This window comes from Apostichopus japonicus, chromosome 2 (genome assembly GCF_037975245.1).
Source record: "Apostichopus japonicus isolate 1M-3 chromosome 2, ASM3797524v1, whole genome shotgun sequence".
NCBI classification, from domain to species: Eukaryota; Metazoa; Echinodermata; class Holothuroidea; order Aspidochirotida; family Stichopodidae; genus Apostichopus; species Apostichopus japonicus.
This window is the reverse complement of record NC_092562.1, coordinates 20837669-20852764: the sequence shown is the minus strand read 5'-3', so window position 1 is coordinate 20852764 and position 15096 is coordinate 20837669. Positions and strand designations below refer to the sequence as shown.

Genomic DNA, 15096 nt, shown 5'->3' with positions numbered 1-15096 from the left:
ATCATGATTAATTTCTGGCCAACCACTGACATTTATTTCCTGCTCGCATCAAGTATTTTTGGTAAGGTTTACTTTTGTTTTGCTATACCAATCCCAAAACTGTACTAGGTCTAGTTGGGTGTAAATGTTACTGTTAGTGTTACTGTTACTAGGCCTAACATAAGTTTTAGTCAGTTTTCCTCTTGCCATTTCTAAATTCTAGGCATTTTGATCAAGCATCACAAAGAGAATTTCTTTTGTTGCCTCTAGCCTATACTCTTCCCAACTCGCTGACAATTTGACAGAAATGCCAATCGACATTATGCATCATTACTAACCAAGGGAGCCCATCCACCTACTAATACTATGTCTAGTCAATGACTACCTCCTTCTGTGTAATTTTGACCAAGAAACAATTACGTCGTCGCGGAAGTAGTACCCGTTTGAACACAGGTAGTAGGCTAGGCATAACATACTGTAAATATAAATTACTTAGGCCTACTCGCTCTGATTGAATGAGATTTACATTCGTACAAGTCTGGTCTTATGAAATGATCTTTAAAACGGTAGTTTACTACTTACGTATTTGCAAATAGTCCACCGCACCGGTAACCCCGTGTAGAAACTTAGTGTTATTTTGGTAAAATATGGTGTTAAGCCTTCACGTCCTTCCTAATCCTAGTTCTGGACTAGAGGTACAACTCCAGTTTGGTAAAACGTTCCATGGCTACTGTACATAGAAACAGAGAGCTGCATATACACAGTATTATTAACGGATTAGCTGTACTGCATATGACGAACGTGTTACGCGTTATTTATATGATATGTATACAGTGGATTCGTCAGATGTACCGCACCATTATTATATACAGAGCGTTTCATGCCTGCGTGCGCGCGTCAGATGTAAACTCGTCAATATGTACTTAGCATATTGCCATGGAATCAACATTTCTGCACTTTTATGATATTGTATGCAGGGAGTTGTTATGGAACAACTCCCTAATGTATGTATGTATTTTAGATCCTCCTGCAACTTGCAGGAACTCGCGAAGAAGCCATCATTGGCTTATCAAAGCTGCAAGCTGACCGAAGTCAGTCTCTTAGATTCAAATATTGTACATATGCTTTGCTCAAAGTCTCTTGCTGGAGTCCATTCTGTCTCTAATTCGTGAGTATGGCCAGCAAAATAGATGTTTCGATTAGGCTTGGGAGAATTTGGAACATATACATGTCATATGACATATGCCAAATTTTACATAGACTGTAGCCCTTCTGTTGAAAGGAGAAATTTTGACAGTACTCTTGGGAAATGACATTTATATCATTTGCGTGCGTGCGTGCTTCATATCGCAAAGAGGCAATCCACGGAGTTACTTATCTCATCACAAAGGCTGAATAATTGATTACGGACTATATTAGCATATTTCAGTTAAATTCACACCCTTCGATCTTACATCATGAACTCCACCCTGACCTAAGCAGAATTTGGTAGAAAGTAGCAAACGGGGTGCCAGACAATCAAAACAGCCAACTTGAAAGTTTCGTTCCATACAGGCTACCTCAAGTATCCTGAAGAATACACAACAGAACATGGATAACATTCACATGAAATACATGGGCTTACTACAAACGTTCAAGACTTGAGCGATGGACCTCAGTACAAATACAATATGACCCCAATACCTTAGCTTTCCTTCCCAGCCACTTTTTTGGAAGTTTTCAACAATACTGCCTCTCAACCGCCGCAGATGTACGCAGCTCATGATGCCTGAATACGACATCAATGATCCCCTCCACCCTCCCGCCCACTATACATACACACACGCACAAACACACACTTACACATCGCGAGGTTCTTCTCTGGACTACCGGTACTATTTGAAGATTTGCTGCTAGTTATTAAAATGAAGTTCAGAAGAAAATTTTTTCCTTTTACTTGATGAAAGGGGAACAAATTCTAAGCATATTCATTGTGAAATTCCTACATAGCGTTATCGAGATATTGGTACTTGAAATTTTCTCAGATTGTACCGCAATTGAACTTAAATGTTTTTGTTAGTGGCAGTCTATTGGGTGCTGTGGCCGAGTGAATAAACTATATAAAGGCGGTGGCATTTGAAGCAATGGGGCTTAGCATTCGGGAGGTTCCGGGTTCGATACCCGGCCGGGTCATAGTTAGGTGGTTTTTCATACAAGAGCAATCTACTGTTGTCCATCTGAAATGATTTTTTAAAGTTGAAAAGATTCCAAATTTTAGTTAAAATGTTGATTTAGAAGCCATCAGACGTGTTAGTTGTAATCCATGAGCCCTTGTGGGCTTCTCCCACATTCGTGGTCGCTTAAGCGTCGTAAAAATACCTGCTGATTATGATATGGAAAAAAAACTCCATAATTTTTTCATCGCCATAGTCCTAGTTTGGGGATTCGGGGAAGTGAATGTTTGAACCGCGCGAGGCTAAATTAATCTGAAATATTGTAAAACTTTCCTCTGTGAGAAGCGCCGGCCAGCCGATTCAGGGTTCTTGGCCTAAATTGTTGTATTGTAATTGCCCAGAGAATGAAGATGTACACAAAATAAATCCAGAGAGGTGATGGTATTTTTAACAGCGATATATTGAAAAGAAAACTTCTTACAGTAAGGTTAAGTGTGTTGTACTGGATGTGTTGTACAAACTTGAGGCTACGTGGCCCTGAAGCCTACCATCAAAAATGTTTCTTCAAACAGCAACCAGAGTAGACTGGTCTGTCCCTCCCAGGTAATGCATTTTATATAAATCCCTTAACAATATACGTGGAAATATCACATGTATACAAATGATGAACTTTACCCTAGACTTAGCTTTAGACATAATACACAAATACTACAGTGCATTCCTACCATCCCCAAACAATTGTACTGCTTTACAGAGATGAATGTGATCATATGAGTATCTCTAGAAAATATCACATGTGTTACATCACAATCCCAGGATAAGCCTGAAACCTATGCCGAGCCACAGCCCCAAAAGCCATAATCTGTCAACAATTACAACTGGTTTACTTAATGCCAGGAGAGATAACCCCTATATAATTAATAATAAAATCCAAGGGGATTTAAACTACCACAATGGTTTCACACCGTCCACACAGAATTCCCATTGCTCCACAACTTTACAGTAACAGCGTTACATTATTTTGAACAGAGGAGAACGATGAGCTACTGTGACGTCATCGCGGCACTTCGTTTCGGGGGAGCTGCAGGGACACTATCATCAGAACCGTGTATTTATATACGGCATTGGCTATCATTAGCAAGCTACACTATAGCGAGGAAAGTTAAAATTTCTGAAAGTAAAATAGAGATTTAGATGGAAATTTCCCGATGAAGTTGCAAGTTAGCAATCATTTGAAATTTTGGAGAGTTAAAACGTTCCAGAATTCCCTAACTAGTTCTTCTTCAAAATAAGCCTATGTTGTTCAGATACTTGTTATTTGAGAGATTTGTGTAATCTCTGCCGTACGCGAATTCCGTACACAATCCTGTGTATTGTATCAAGGCCAAGCTTAGAGTGAGATCTGATCGAGTCTGACCAATGTGCCGCTCTGACGTCACGTCTAGACATAAGTCAGTGTAAGATTCGAATTTTCTGGCAGGACGGGCCAACATTTCAAGCACTCTATCACAGAACCAAAGTTCATCGCAGGGCAAGGCTCAGGGCGATACAAAGACAAAAAAAAAGAATATCACCGGAAGGACTGGTTCTCATTTTCCCTAAAAAAAAATCTTTAAAGCAAAACAGTTGCACACTGGCAGCAAAATGGTTTTTCTCCTTTATTTTCCACTGTATTGAGTTGACCTTGGATCATGAGCTTGAGTTCCACCTTTCCCAAGGTGATATCATTTAAGTTAACAATATTTCATTTGCATGAGGTGTGTTCATGTTGATATATATATTCAAATTGTGAATAGGAAATTGGATATTTTTTAAATTTTTTTAAAGAAAACCTGAAAGGAAATGTGTCAATGTGCTGCTATTACATAACACCGGTTTGCTTCAAGTTCCGCTTCGAGTACAAAACGTATCGGCTATGCAAACCTCACCGCTATGCTTCTTTACAGTGGCGTAGGAAGGTACTTTTGAGTGTGGGGGGGGGGGGGGCTGAAGACCGATGGCCGGCCTGGGGGAGGGGTCTAAGGGGAGGGGGTGTCCCCCTCCCCCTTTGGATTTTTTTGCATTTCCAGGTGGCCTCAGATGCAATTTGGTGCAATATAGCACACTTCAACACCCACTCCATTTTGTAAACTTAATTTTGTATTTTCACCTGGCCTTAGATGCAATTTGGTGCTCCAAATGAGTTTTTTTTCTCATTTGGAAATGAAAAAGGGGTTTTCTGACTTGCGAAGCGGAGGGGGGGGGGGGGGGCGGAATGATACTTCCGCCCCTCCACATTTTCACTGGGGGTGGCGCCCCCCAGCCCCCCCCCCCCCCCGGTTCCTACGCCCTTGCTTCTTTATATCGGCCGGTACGGTACCTATACTTGCATGTTTCCAGTTAGTATTCATTGTTCCATTTGATATACTGCAGTTTAGTATGGCGGCCAGTGCGGGATTGTACTTCCTACAAAGAAATGAAAGGTCGCGTATAAGCTCATCATTCCTCCTACGCAGTGACTGATATGTAGCAAATGTATTTCCTATAACACATTTTCAATTACACTTTACACACAAAATTATTTACACAGGTCATTCATTCAGTTCTATTGCAATTTAAAAATCACGACATGTGCATACGTTTTTCATGTTAAAAAAAAAAAAAACATTTGGAAAACCACACGTGGTAAATCAAGCGTATATGTTCGCAAGTTTCCTAATAGGAAACCCTTGACAAGTCACATGACCACTTAAAGTGTGTAAATATAACAGTTCTTAGAGTTTTACACTCTATAATATATATATTCTAAGAGTATTACACCTCAATACAATCATATGATGAATGATTTTTATAGTTATTTTGTTTAAACTGAAATCTACCCCAGCTGAAAAGACAGTCAATGGACCGGGGGAATTGTCGTGAATGGATATAAATATCTAAATTATCAGAAATCCTTATGATAAAGAAAAAACACGAAAAAAAACGCACAAAATTAGTACAGTACGTACGAGCGTTACGACTCGGCAATCTAGCTAGCGCTGTATATGTGAACAGTGTACTCGGCTACATACAGTACTGTAGATCAGTGTGTATATATATATTGTACATACTGCGTGTATACTACTGTATCATGTAGATCAGTATCTGTCTACATTGTTTACACTAGCTACTGGGAGTCGAGTTTCAGTGTGTTGCCATAGGGATGATTTGCACACGGCATTTCGCTCCCATCAAGCGATGATTCTCTCGGATTCATTGTATAGACCCTTTAACTGATAATATATACACTTTTAAGTATTAAATTGCATAATATGTATGTATGTATATGTGATCTTCCCGCAAGCAGGAACTCGCGAAAGAAGCCATGGAGGCTTGTAGACTCGCAAGCTGACCGAAGCCAATCTCTCGGCACACATCCATTTAACGTCCATGTCGGGAAGTTGTTATTGAACAACACCCTTGCCAGACGACACACATTGCTGTCGGCGGGGATTCGAACCGGGGATCTCATGACTGGGAGACGCCGGCGTTAACCACTAGGCTGTGCACTCCGCACTCCGTACTCCGCACTCCGCACTCCGTACACACCGCATAATGTACTTCATTTCCGAAGAACGAAATTTATTTTAACCTTGGGAGAGTTATTCCATTTTAAAAGAGCTTGGTCTATTTCTAAACTGAGATGTAGGCCTAAATATCTTTCTCCTTTGTGAAAGCTGCCATTTCAGCATTGAAAAGCATAGTGTAATGAACTCCTTCCCCAAACTTTGTTCTTAGTATTCATAAATTGCAAATTCTCAAGATAACCTTAGGATACCTTCCCAGAAATCCAGAACAGCACGAATGTGAATACAACGATGTTACAAAATTTTGAACAGTAACATAATAGAATAAGAAAGCAACAAGTAACTGTCAACAAGTTCAACAACTCTACTTGAGACAACAAATATATTGTTGTTTGGCTTTTCATACGTTATGTGAACGTGACTGCAGATATATATATAGCATTTTCTGTTACGAAGATCTGGCTACTTCTGTATCATTGCGTAATCGATGTACGTGCCTAATATGTAATCAAAGAAACGTACACACCGATTTCACAGAAACCGGCAGCCGATACAAACCTATCCTACCTATGGTTAATACTGTACGTGCTTCCTAGGCTAGTAGTAGTACAGTAGTAGTAGTAAGCACGAAGTTATTGCGATACTACCAATTTCAAGACACCGCGTTCGCCGTTGAACGATTCTGACACTCCAACAAAGACTTATGTAAAGAAATTCATGTGATTCCTCAACATGGGGAATTGGCGATTGGAAGTTTTCAAGGTGATACTGTAATGTGTAACACTAACAGCAAGCAGGCCTAGGCCTAAGTTAGTATAAACTTAGCCAGCCTAACGTTTGGTGTAGGATGCACTTATTTACAGCTCGAGTGTACTTAACAGGTTACAGCCTAACCTATCTTACAAGAAATACTACGTTAGCCAACACTTCCGTATAGTAGATGAATACAGTGGTCTGGACTTCATGCCATTCTAGCTGTTGTGGTGTGGAAATTCAACCTACTCTCCGACTTTCATATTTGGTGCGACCTATTCAACCAATCTCTGTTCCAAAATGATGGTGCTCTTGCTTATTAACCCGACCGTGGGTTCAATAAGCATTGTGCTGGTGCTTAACTACATGATTTTCAGTTCAATAAGGATGGCACGCTTACTTATTTACTTGATCATACGTTAAATATGGATGATGTAACGCTTACCTTGTAAACTGTTGGGATATAACATGCAAGGTATTAGGGCTGGATCTGGAGGGTCGGGTGTACACCTTTCCAACCAGCCCCCCCCCCTCCCCAAACAAACCCTCACATGAAAGCCAAGCTATACATGTAAACCTAGAACTGTATAAGAATAATTTGTAGCCTAAATATCCTGCAGAATGTACCATTTCACTTCTAAATTCACATTTTTTCTCTATGGAGGACCCCGTAACCCCTACACCTAAGTCAGCTTCAATGACCCTACCATACCCCCTCCAAGTGCTTACAAGTATATTTGACAAAACATATTTAAATATCTCTTTATACAATACACTATACTAAATTAAGATAGTATGATGCATCTGAACACAGTGTGTGATTTGACTGTTTAGATGGGTTGCATCTTATAGACACAAATTCATTCCACTATGGCTTGATGATTCTCTCAGCTCACAGAGTGTGATCGGGTCAATAAGCAAGCGTGCAGTGCGTATTCACCCAAAGATCGGGTAAAGAGCCACAGCTTTTATATTTCGAAGTGATTATTCCCAGGGCAGCCCGGCGAATAACGTACACAGACACCTTATTAGCAGGGCTGTGACGATTTTGAAAATAGGTTTATTATTAGGTTTGGCTATTGATACCAGTCAGTTTAGGGGCCTTGAAAAAGCCAACCTTTAAGGCCCAAATAGTCTTAGCTACTTCATAAGCTAATTTTTGGAACCCCAGCAGTTCAATATTAAAAGCTTATTTTAAGGGAGCTTATCTTGGGATTCCCCAAAAGCCGATATTGCCTGAAAGCCAATATGGTCAAGGGTGTGACACCCCCCCCCCCTCCCAAACCTTTACATGCAAATGAGCAGTCACTCTGCAAAAACAAAGGTGAAAATGAGGGATGACATTTTTTATGTTGGCGGTACTAATGCTAGACTGGTTCAATCTTAAGGCCCTAGGCTCCCAAAACCAATCCTAACAGCATTAAGATAGGAATCCCAAAGGCCAATAAATTCCTCAAAATATAGAGGCTCCCAATTGAGACTCTCAAAAAGATAGCTGGTGCCCAAAAGCAAACTCGAATAGCCCCAAAAGTTACTGAGCCTGTTAACCCAGTCTAAGGCTGCCCTGTGAATAAGGTGTATGTGTCTGGCTATTCGCAGGGCAGCCCTGCAAATAAGATGCTTGTGTCTGGCTATTCACAGGGCTGCCCTGCGAATAAGGTGTAGGTGTCTGGCTATTCGCAGGGCTGCCCTGTGAATAAGATACTTGTGTCCGGCTATTCGCAGGGCTGCCCTGTGAATAAGGTGTATGTGTCTGGCTATTCGCAGGGCTGCCCTGCGAATAAGCCCCACCTTTATATTTAGCCTAGCTTTTATCTTGGTGTTTTAAGAATCATAGAGAAAATGGGGAAGCTACAAGGCTTTGTTTTGATTGGGTGTAGAGTAGTTAGCCAAATAGGTGATAGAAACAAAAATGAACAAGCTAAATCATGTACTTCCAGCTAAGATAAATTTATTCATTTAATTTGATCACAAGGAGCTCTGACGATTCTTGGTTTACCCATGACATTGAAAAGTGTGAAATGTTTTAAGAATTTAAACATGTATGCGTTAGCAGCTGATACAGTTTGCATCCTTCAAAAACTAGAAGAATGTGATTTCAATGTAACTTGACCTTTCTACCAAGAAAGTTAAGTGCAAAATTTCTTTCATGCTTAATTTATTACATGGCACCACCACCTGTTCACTGTTCCTATTTTTGTTTTTGACCATGACTACCAATCTATTGTCAAATGATACCAAATGTCATGTAATAGCAGATTGCTGTAGGTCAACTGCAATTAGTTGCTTACAAAATGCTTGATTTCACCTTAACTAATCAGTTTACTCCTAAAAGGTCCTATATTAACAAAGTCAAACTTTTTATTCCTTTTGTCATTGTTGCTTGGTCTAAACAGAATGCTTAGTTGAAATGCCTTTTTTTTTGGGGGGGGGGGGGAAGTGTAAGGGGAAAGAACAGTGTAGCATCCACAGTACACTTTTCAGAGACCTTTCATTCAGTAACTTGTAAATATCTGTTTTCTTTTCTTTAACTTTCATTTTTAGATGTCACTGTATGTGATGTTCCCTGTAGCCACATTTTACTTCTTCAACAAACCAGAACTGTTTGAAGAATATGTGACAGGCAGAGTGGTAAGTGTCTTAGCCAACAGGTATCAATCGGATAGATCTGTGTGTGTGATGCCTTGGCTTGTAAACACAAGAATGCACCTTGCATAGCTTGCGTGAACTTTGTACAGTATTTGGTGTAAAGCAGTTCGTTGCTGAATTCTTGAAGTTGGTCAGGGTCAAAGGCTTTTTGAGGTCACGGGTGGCAAACACGTGAAATCTATATTATAAACAAACTTAGTAAACAACTGCAACTTTGATAAATCTCACAATTGGGTGACAGGTGCCCTGTAGGTATAATAGATTCCAGCACTGGACAAAATCTGAAAACCTTCTAAACAGGATTATTCAATATGTCCAGCTCAGGTACAAGTCTCATATTAAGTATGTTAACTAGGTGCCTGTTAATATTGGTTCTTGATGCTTAAATGTTTTTGGTGGAGATCAGAAGGTAATTTGAGGTTTGAAATTGTAGAAATCTGAAAACCTTATGAATAGGCTAACGGTTCAGCTTTGCTGAATCTCATACATAATATGTGGGTAGCTTTTAATAGGTTTTTGGTGGAAGGTAACTTGTCATTTAAAGTTGTATTTGGTCAAACTCTGAAAACAATTCAGTTTTGGTGAATCTTGTTCTTGGTATGTATATGCCCCCACCTCCCCCTCCCCTCCCCCTCCCCTCCCCCTCCCCTCCCCCCTCCCCCTCCCCCTCCCCTCCCCCTCCCCTCCCCTCCCCTCCCCTCCCAATTGAGTTCATGGATGCTGCTATATTTGGTGGACAGAATTTCAATCAGCTTTAGGTTGTAAAGGGGCATACATAATTTACAGTACTACAAGATAGGTCTGAGGTAACTTTGATCACCACAATCAGTAGTCTAGACAAGATGAAATCTGTTTAATATTGCAATACACTACTGCTAGTTTGTAGTTTCTGAGAATTGATCCTCTAGTGTTGGCAGAGTTCCCAAATTGTTCCAACTTTCAGGCATAGTTGAAATAAATGGGTCCCAAAATAATCATATAAGGAATACTTGTCTCTTAAAATAATAAATGGTGTTCCTTTTTTTGACAGTTTGAAGTCTTTTCATTTTTCTGTTTGATTTCATGTTCTGTTTCTAGTAGTAGTTGCAAGTAAAACTTAATTTGAGCCACCGACTATGACTTTATGCCAGTCTGGCTCATTCTCGAATCTGAAGGCCTTGCAGACTGCTTTGTTCTGCACTGGTTCCTAACACATAAACCAGCCATCTGTCTATCAAGTAGAGTGATATAGATAAAACTAGGCCAAGCAGAGCCATTTGATATGTTTTGCTTCAAGCTTAGCCTACTTTCTACTTCATCCATTGTTGTTTTGTCTAGTTTAATGACATCCAGTTTTAATGTTAACTTTTGGATGCTGTGAAGTAAACACTACTTCCTTGTACTGTCCCCAGCGAAGTTCAATTTCAAAGCAATTTGCCTTCATTAAATACTTTAATTAATTTTGTTCCTGTAGTAAGAAATTATTCACATAGCAAGTATTGTTGGTTGAAGTCAGCTCTCGTAAGTTTCTCTACAGATTATGTGTTCATGGAATGCTGCTACTGTTTTAACCTGTTTTACTGCTTCTCTTTCTGTCGGTGGTGATGGGGGATGGTTGAGGCAGTGGCAAGGGTAGTACGGGGGTCTGGTAGAGGAGTGTGAATAGGGTTAACATGTGCACATCTGTACCATGGTTAACCCTACAGTAATTGAATGCATTGTCATATGATTGTACAGGTACATTTTTACATACTAAATATTTATTATTGATATCATGAGGTAGTGGATCTCCCTCCCGCATCTCTCCCACCCAATTCTTTCCCACTCTCCATCCCCCTAATCTGTGAACTTTACTGGTAGTTTAAGAGCTTATGATGTGTCTGTAGCCTAATAGCCATTCAGAGCCATTGTAAAGAGTTTTTTTTTACGCCAAGCGAAACTTTGGGTTTTTTGTGATAATTTAACCAGCGATGATAGTCAATATGATGGCATTGGGCACATAACAACTAGTTTGTAATGTATGGCTGTACATTCTCTGTAACTGTTCAATTAAAATATTTCAAACTTTTGTATCTTCTTCTTCTTCCCTTCTTGCAGAGGCAGCTGTATCCTCCTGAAGATAAAATGCAGGTATTGAATGTTATCTAACAGTAGATGTTAGAGTACTGAAGAAATCTTTCAGTTTATTTATATAACCTGAATACAATGGCATTTTGTTCACTCTGATGTTTCTTGCAGCTGAGTGAATAGTTAATTACAGTAGTATGCAAGATCTCTTAATGTAACAATGTGGAAGCTTGTTTACTTGTATGACACCACGCTGTGGTTGTCAAGCAAAGTATGAGAATGTCATCACATTTTCGTTAATTTTCCAAACATGTTTTTAGCCTTCATTGTGTCAGATTGAGCACATAATGTGAAGATCACAACATCTAATTTACTAAAACATGAGTTAAGAAAACAACAAACACATGTAGCAATATTTGGTGCTTTTTGTGTACTCTAGAATGACACTTTGCAGACTATGGGGGCAGGACCCAGATTAAAGTGGGTTGGAAGCAATTTTGGGTGGGTGGCAGAAGTTTTGATGTCAGAAAATTGATGTGCAGTTAGTTGATTTCCAGAGTCTGCTGCTAGCTTTCATTCATTCTGAGCATTGATTCTCTGGTGGTGGTGGTGGGAGGGGGGGGGGTTTCTGGTGGATCATGATTCAGACCCCATGGAAGCCCTCATGGAAGTTTGCAGACTGCTGCTGTAAAGAGACATTTGCTACAACATTGCCTGTAGTTAACTAGACATAGTGTGATTGACAAGTTATTAACGAGTACTTATCATTTCGCGGTTCTAATTTGTTAATGATATGTACAAGCCATGAAAGTTTTGAATTGTGGTTCGAAGTTGTGAAGTACAGAAATTAAGTGTAACATGCTATACTACTAACCAATCTGTACATAGTAGGAACAGAGCTAGAGTTAAAATAGGCAGTGTAGCCAGGAAGGGATGGGGTCTGTAGTTTGCCCCGTCGTCAAATGTCGTTGGGAACTTTGGATAACCTTAAAGTTTAGTAGGGAACTTTGGATTGCCTCAAAGTTGCATTCTTGGATGTTATCAGAAAAATTGGTGTTTCTAAAATATGTCTTAATCATAATATGTGGACCACCATGCTCTCTGCCAATCTTACTTCATACCCATTCCTCCAAAAATCTTGAAATATGAACATATCACATATTTTGAAATGCAGAGCAATGAATGTGAAATCTTCCTTTGTTGGGGTGTACATTTTGTATTCACGACATCGTTATCTCTCTAGTACAACTTTCAGAATAAAAGTATGTGTTCTTAAAATTTTAAATCAATTTTTTAATGTCAGTGAAGAAAAAAGATATTAACTTTTGAATAACTCCTTATATTTCCCTGTTCTTATAGAAGGAAGAATTGCAGAAGCTCAAAGAGAAGATGCAGGTGAAATACGAAGCCAAAGTTGTCAAGGAGAACGAAGCTCAGAGGCAGCTGTTTGAAGCTAAGAGGAAACTAGCCCAGTCATGATGGAGGATGAAGGTCATGTGACCAGCTGATTGGAGATACCTTATCGACATATCAGAGGAAGTAATTCGATAAGCAGCCAGACAGCTTGAATAATGTGTGGAATCTCGCAAGGATTAAAAATATTTTTCATGTGTGCATCCTTGTGGTTAGAGTATAGTGAGAGAGAGAGCTGTGATTAGGGGTCAAAGGTCAGTGGATGATGGAAGCTTGCAGAGAGTTTCAAGTCAGAGCTCTGAAAGACAATTTGATGATCCTGTCTCAAAGGCTTAGAGTTGTTATTTTACACCAGGGTAGCCGACCCGTTCTTGATATCCCTTGTTTTTCTGTGCGGGAATTTTTTTGCCATCATTTCCTTTTCATAAGTTTGTTGAAGTTTCTTCCCTTCAGTGACCCTGTTTTCTATCATGTCCTACATTTTAGCAGGCGTGTAGCCAAGGGGGGGCAAAGGGGGCAGCCGCCCCCCCCTTGAGCATATTTTTGTTTATGTTTTTATGATATTTGCTAGTAATTTCAAAAGAGAAAATGCTAAGATGCAACTTACAAGGCCTGGGAAGTGCCATTTCCAGTGATCTGGGAGGAATTTTCAGCCAAAATTTTGTTTTATGCATTGCGCCAATCATGGTGGCGCTACGCATAGATAGTTTGCAATGCCGTATCTACGGCTCTGATAGTTTGCCTACAGTTTCACCCCTCCCTTGGCAAATTCCTCGCTACGCGCCTGCATTTTAGTTTTCAGATCACTGATCTAGTCAGAGGTAAACATTCATGTTCTGATCGTATTCATCTTCATCATGAGAATAACTTTGGTTGTGTCACTTAACTGTTTATGTTCTTTACTGACACATGAAATTGCAAACTGTGTTCCTTTGGATTCAATAATATTGAGGATGTGCGTGTTTTACTTCATAAGAACTGTTTTCTCTACTGTCTTACATGATAGTATTCACTAGATCCCTATCCTCACCTGCTAAGAGAGGTGCACATCCATTTTCTTGTTATTCGCAGTCATACATGAAGAAGTTTAACTGTGTCAGTTTAACTGTATACTTCACTTATGCAATTAACCTTAAAAGTCATGAATGTTCCTTGGATCAAAATCATAATGATTATAATGAGGCAGTTATTTTTAAGACGCTCTAAGCAACCACAAATGTGGGAGAAGCCTGCAAGGGCTTATGAATTACAAGTTACAAGTCAGGTGTTTTCCAGTTCAACATTTTAACTCAAATTTGGAATCTTTTTGATTTAGAAAGTCATTTCAGACTTTTTATTGTTCATTAATTAGGCCCATATCAACTGTCTCACCTGAATAACAATTAGTCCTCTTAATGCAGGGAACCTGTCAACCAGGAACAAATTCATGTTTCAATAGTCCGTAGGTGTGGAGTGTTCATCTCTTCAAATGTCTGTAATACATGCATACATCATACTGATGTAGTAATTCAGCTGTGATTAATTACCTGATTGTAGACTAATTGTTTGATATTGTTACGTATATGTAGAAATGTAATTAAAGGCATTTCAAGCACTAATTGGGGTCACTGGAAGATTTTTGAAATTGGATTATTGAAATTGAAATTATTGCTTAATCAATCAAAAACTGGGAGTAGATTAACAAATCAAACCACATCACCAGGGCGGGAGAGGGAGTCAGAGGGTGATATCGCCTGATCCCTTTATTTATGGAAAAGTATTGACAATTGGACACAGGAAGGCTCAAGCAAGGGATGCTACAAGTAACATTATAAGAAGGGCTTTGGTAAATGTAAAAGCAGCAATGTCAGTGAAGGTTTTTATTTTACAAATGGATTTAATAAAGAAATGAAACATGATCAACACACGTCTGTGTCATAGATTCTATCTCATAATATTTATGATAGTGGAAGGCTGGGACACATCATTAAAAGTTTATAGTTGATGAATTAGTATTAGTGACAGATTAAATAAATTCAATTGGTAATTGAAGCAAAAAGTTTGCTCAATGTTACAAAACTTCTTTGAAAGAATGCCTGTCAACACTTGAAGACTTGATAGGGGTAAAGTCTCAAATCTGTCAAACTTTTTGTACCCAAAATATTTGTAAAGCTGGATCTATCAGCTGTTTTGCATTCAGCACTGCTAGGTTTCACATCCTAACCTGGTTACAGTGCTCCTGGGAATTGGTTTAACGGTCGGAGTACTCAAGCAATTCTGGTCAGTAGGCTCCCTCCCCACCCCGACATATTCCCTCACCCCAAAACACTTCCTTCCTCACCCCAAAAACAACTTCCCCACCTCAAGGACACTTCCTCCCCACTCCAACATACTCCCCTCCCCACCCTAACATACTCCCCTCCCCACCCCAACATACTCCCTTCCTCACCCCCAATGTGCACGATCAGCTGCTGCTGAATGTGTAATGTTTGGAAAACTGGATGAAAAAGAGGCAACATTTAACCGTCCTCCAAAAACAAACTTACAAAAACGAAATGAAGAGACGAGTACCAAATGAA

The 15096-nt window shown here is 39.6% G+C and overlaps 2 protein-coding genes across 6 annotated transcripts in view; one reads left to right on the top strand and one right to left on the bottom strand.

Moving 5' to 3' along the window:
- The window catches only part of LOC139981757 (serine/threonine-protein kinase NIM1-like), a 103195-nt gene extending 102336 nt beyond the window's left edge, over nucleotides 1–859 (bottom strand). For 2 of the 4 annotated variants that reach the window (XM_071994310.1, XM_071994312.1), the window contains exon 1: nucleotides 562–859. The gene's annotated coding sequence lies outside the window, so the exon portion shown is untranslated. The remainder of the gene's footprint in view (nucleotides 1–561) is intronic. The other 2 variants (XM_071994311.1, XM_071994309.1) reach the window with 1 other exon arrangement.
- Nucleotides 860–1019: 160 nt separating this feature from the next.
- On the top strand, nucleotides 1020–14442 carry LOC139981804 (protein PET100 homolog, mitochondrial-like). Of its 2 annotated transcripts, none has more exons than XM_071994314.1 (4): nucleotides 1020–1147; nucleotides 8975–9061; nucleotides 11156–11188; nucleotides 12485–14442. In XM_071994314.1, the coding sequence occupies exons 2-4, from the start codon at nucleotides 8975–8977 to the stop codon at nucleotides 12602–12604; spliced, it is 240 nt and encodes a 79-aa protein (XP_071850415.1). In that variant the 5' UTR covers nucleotides 1020–1147; the 3' UTR covers nucleotides 12605–14442. The 2 variants fall into 2 exon arrangements, with proteins under 2 accessions (XP_071850415.1, XP_071850414.1); XM_071994313.1 differs by lacking the exon at nucleotides 1020–1147 and adding an exon at nucleotides 6214–6439.
- The last annotated feature ends 654 nt before the right edge of the window (nucleotides 14443–15096 follow it).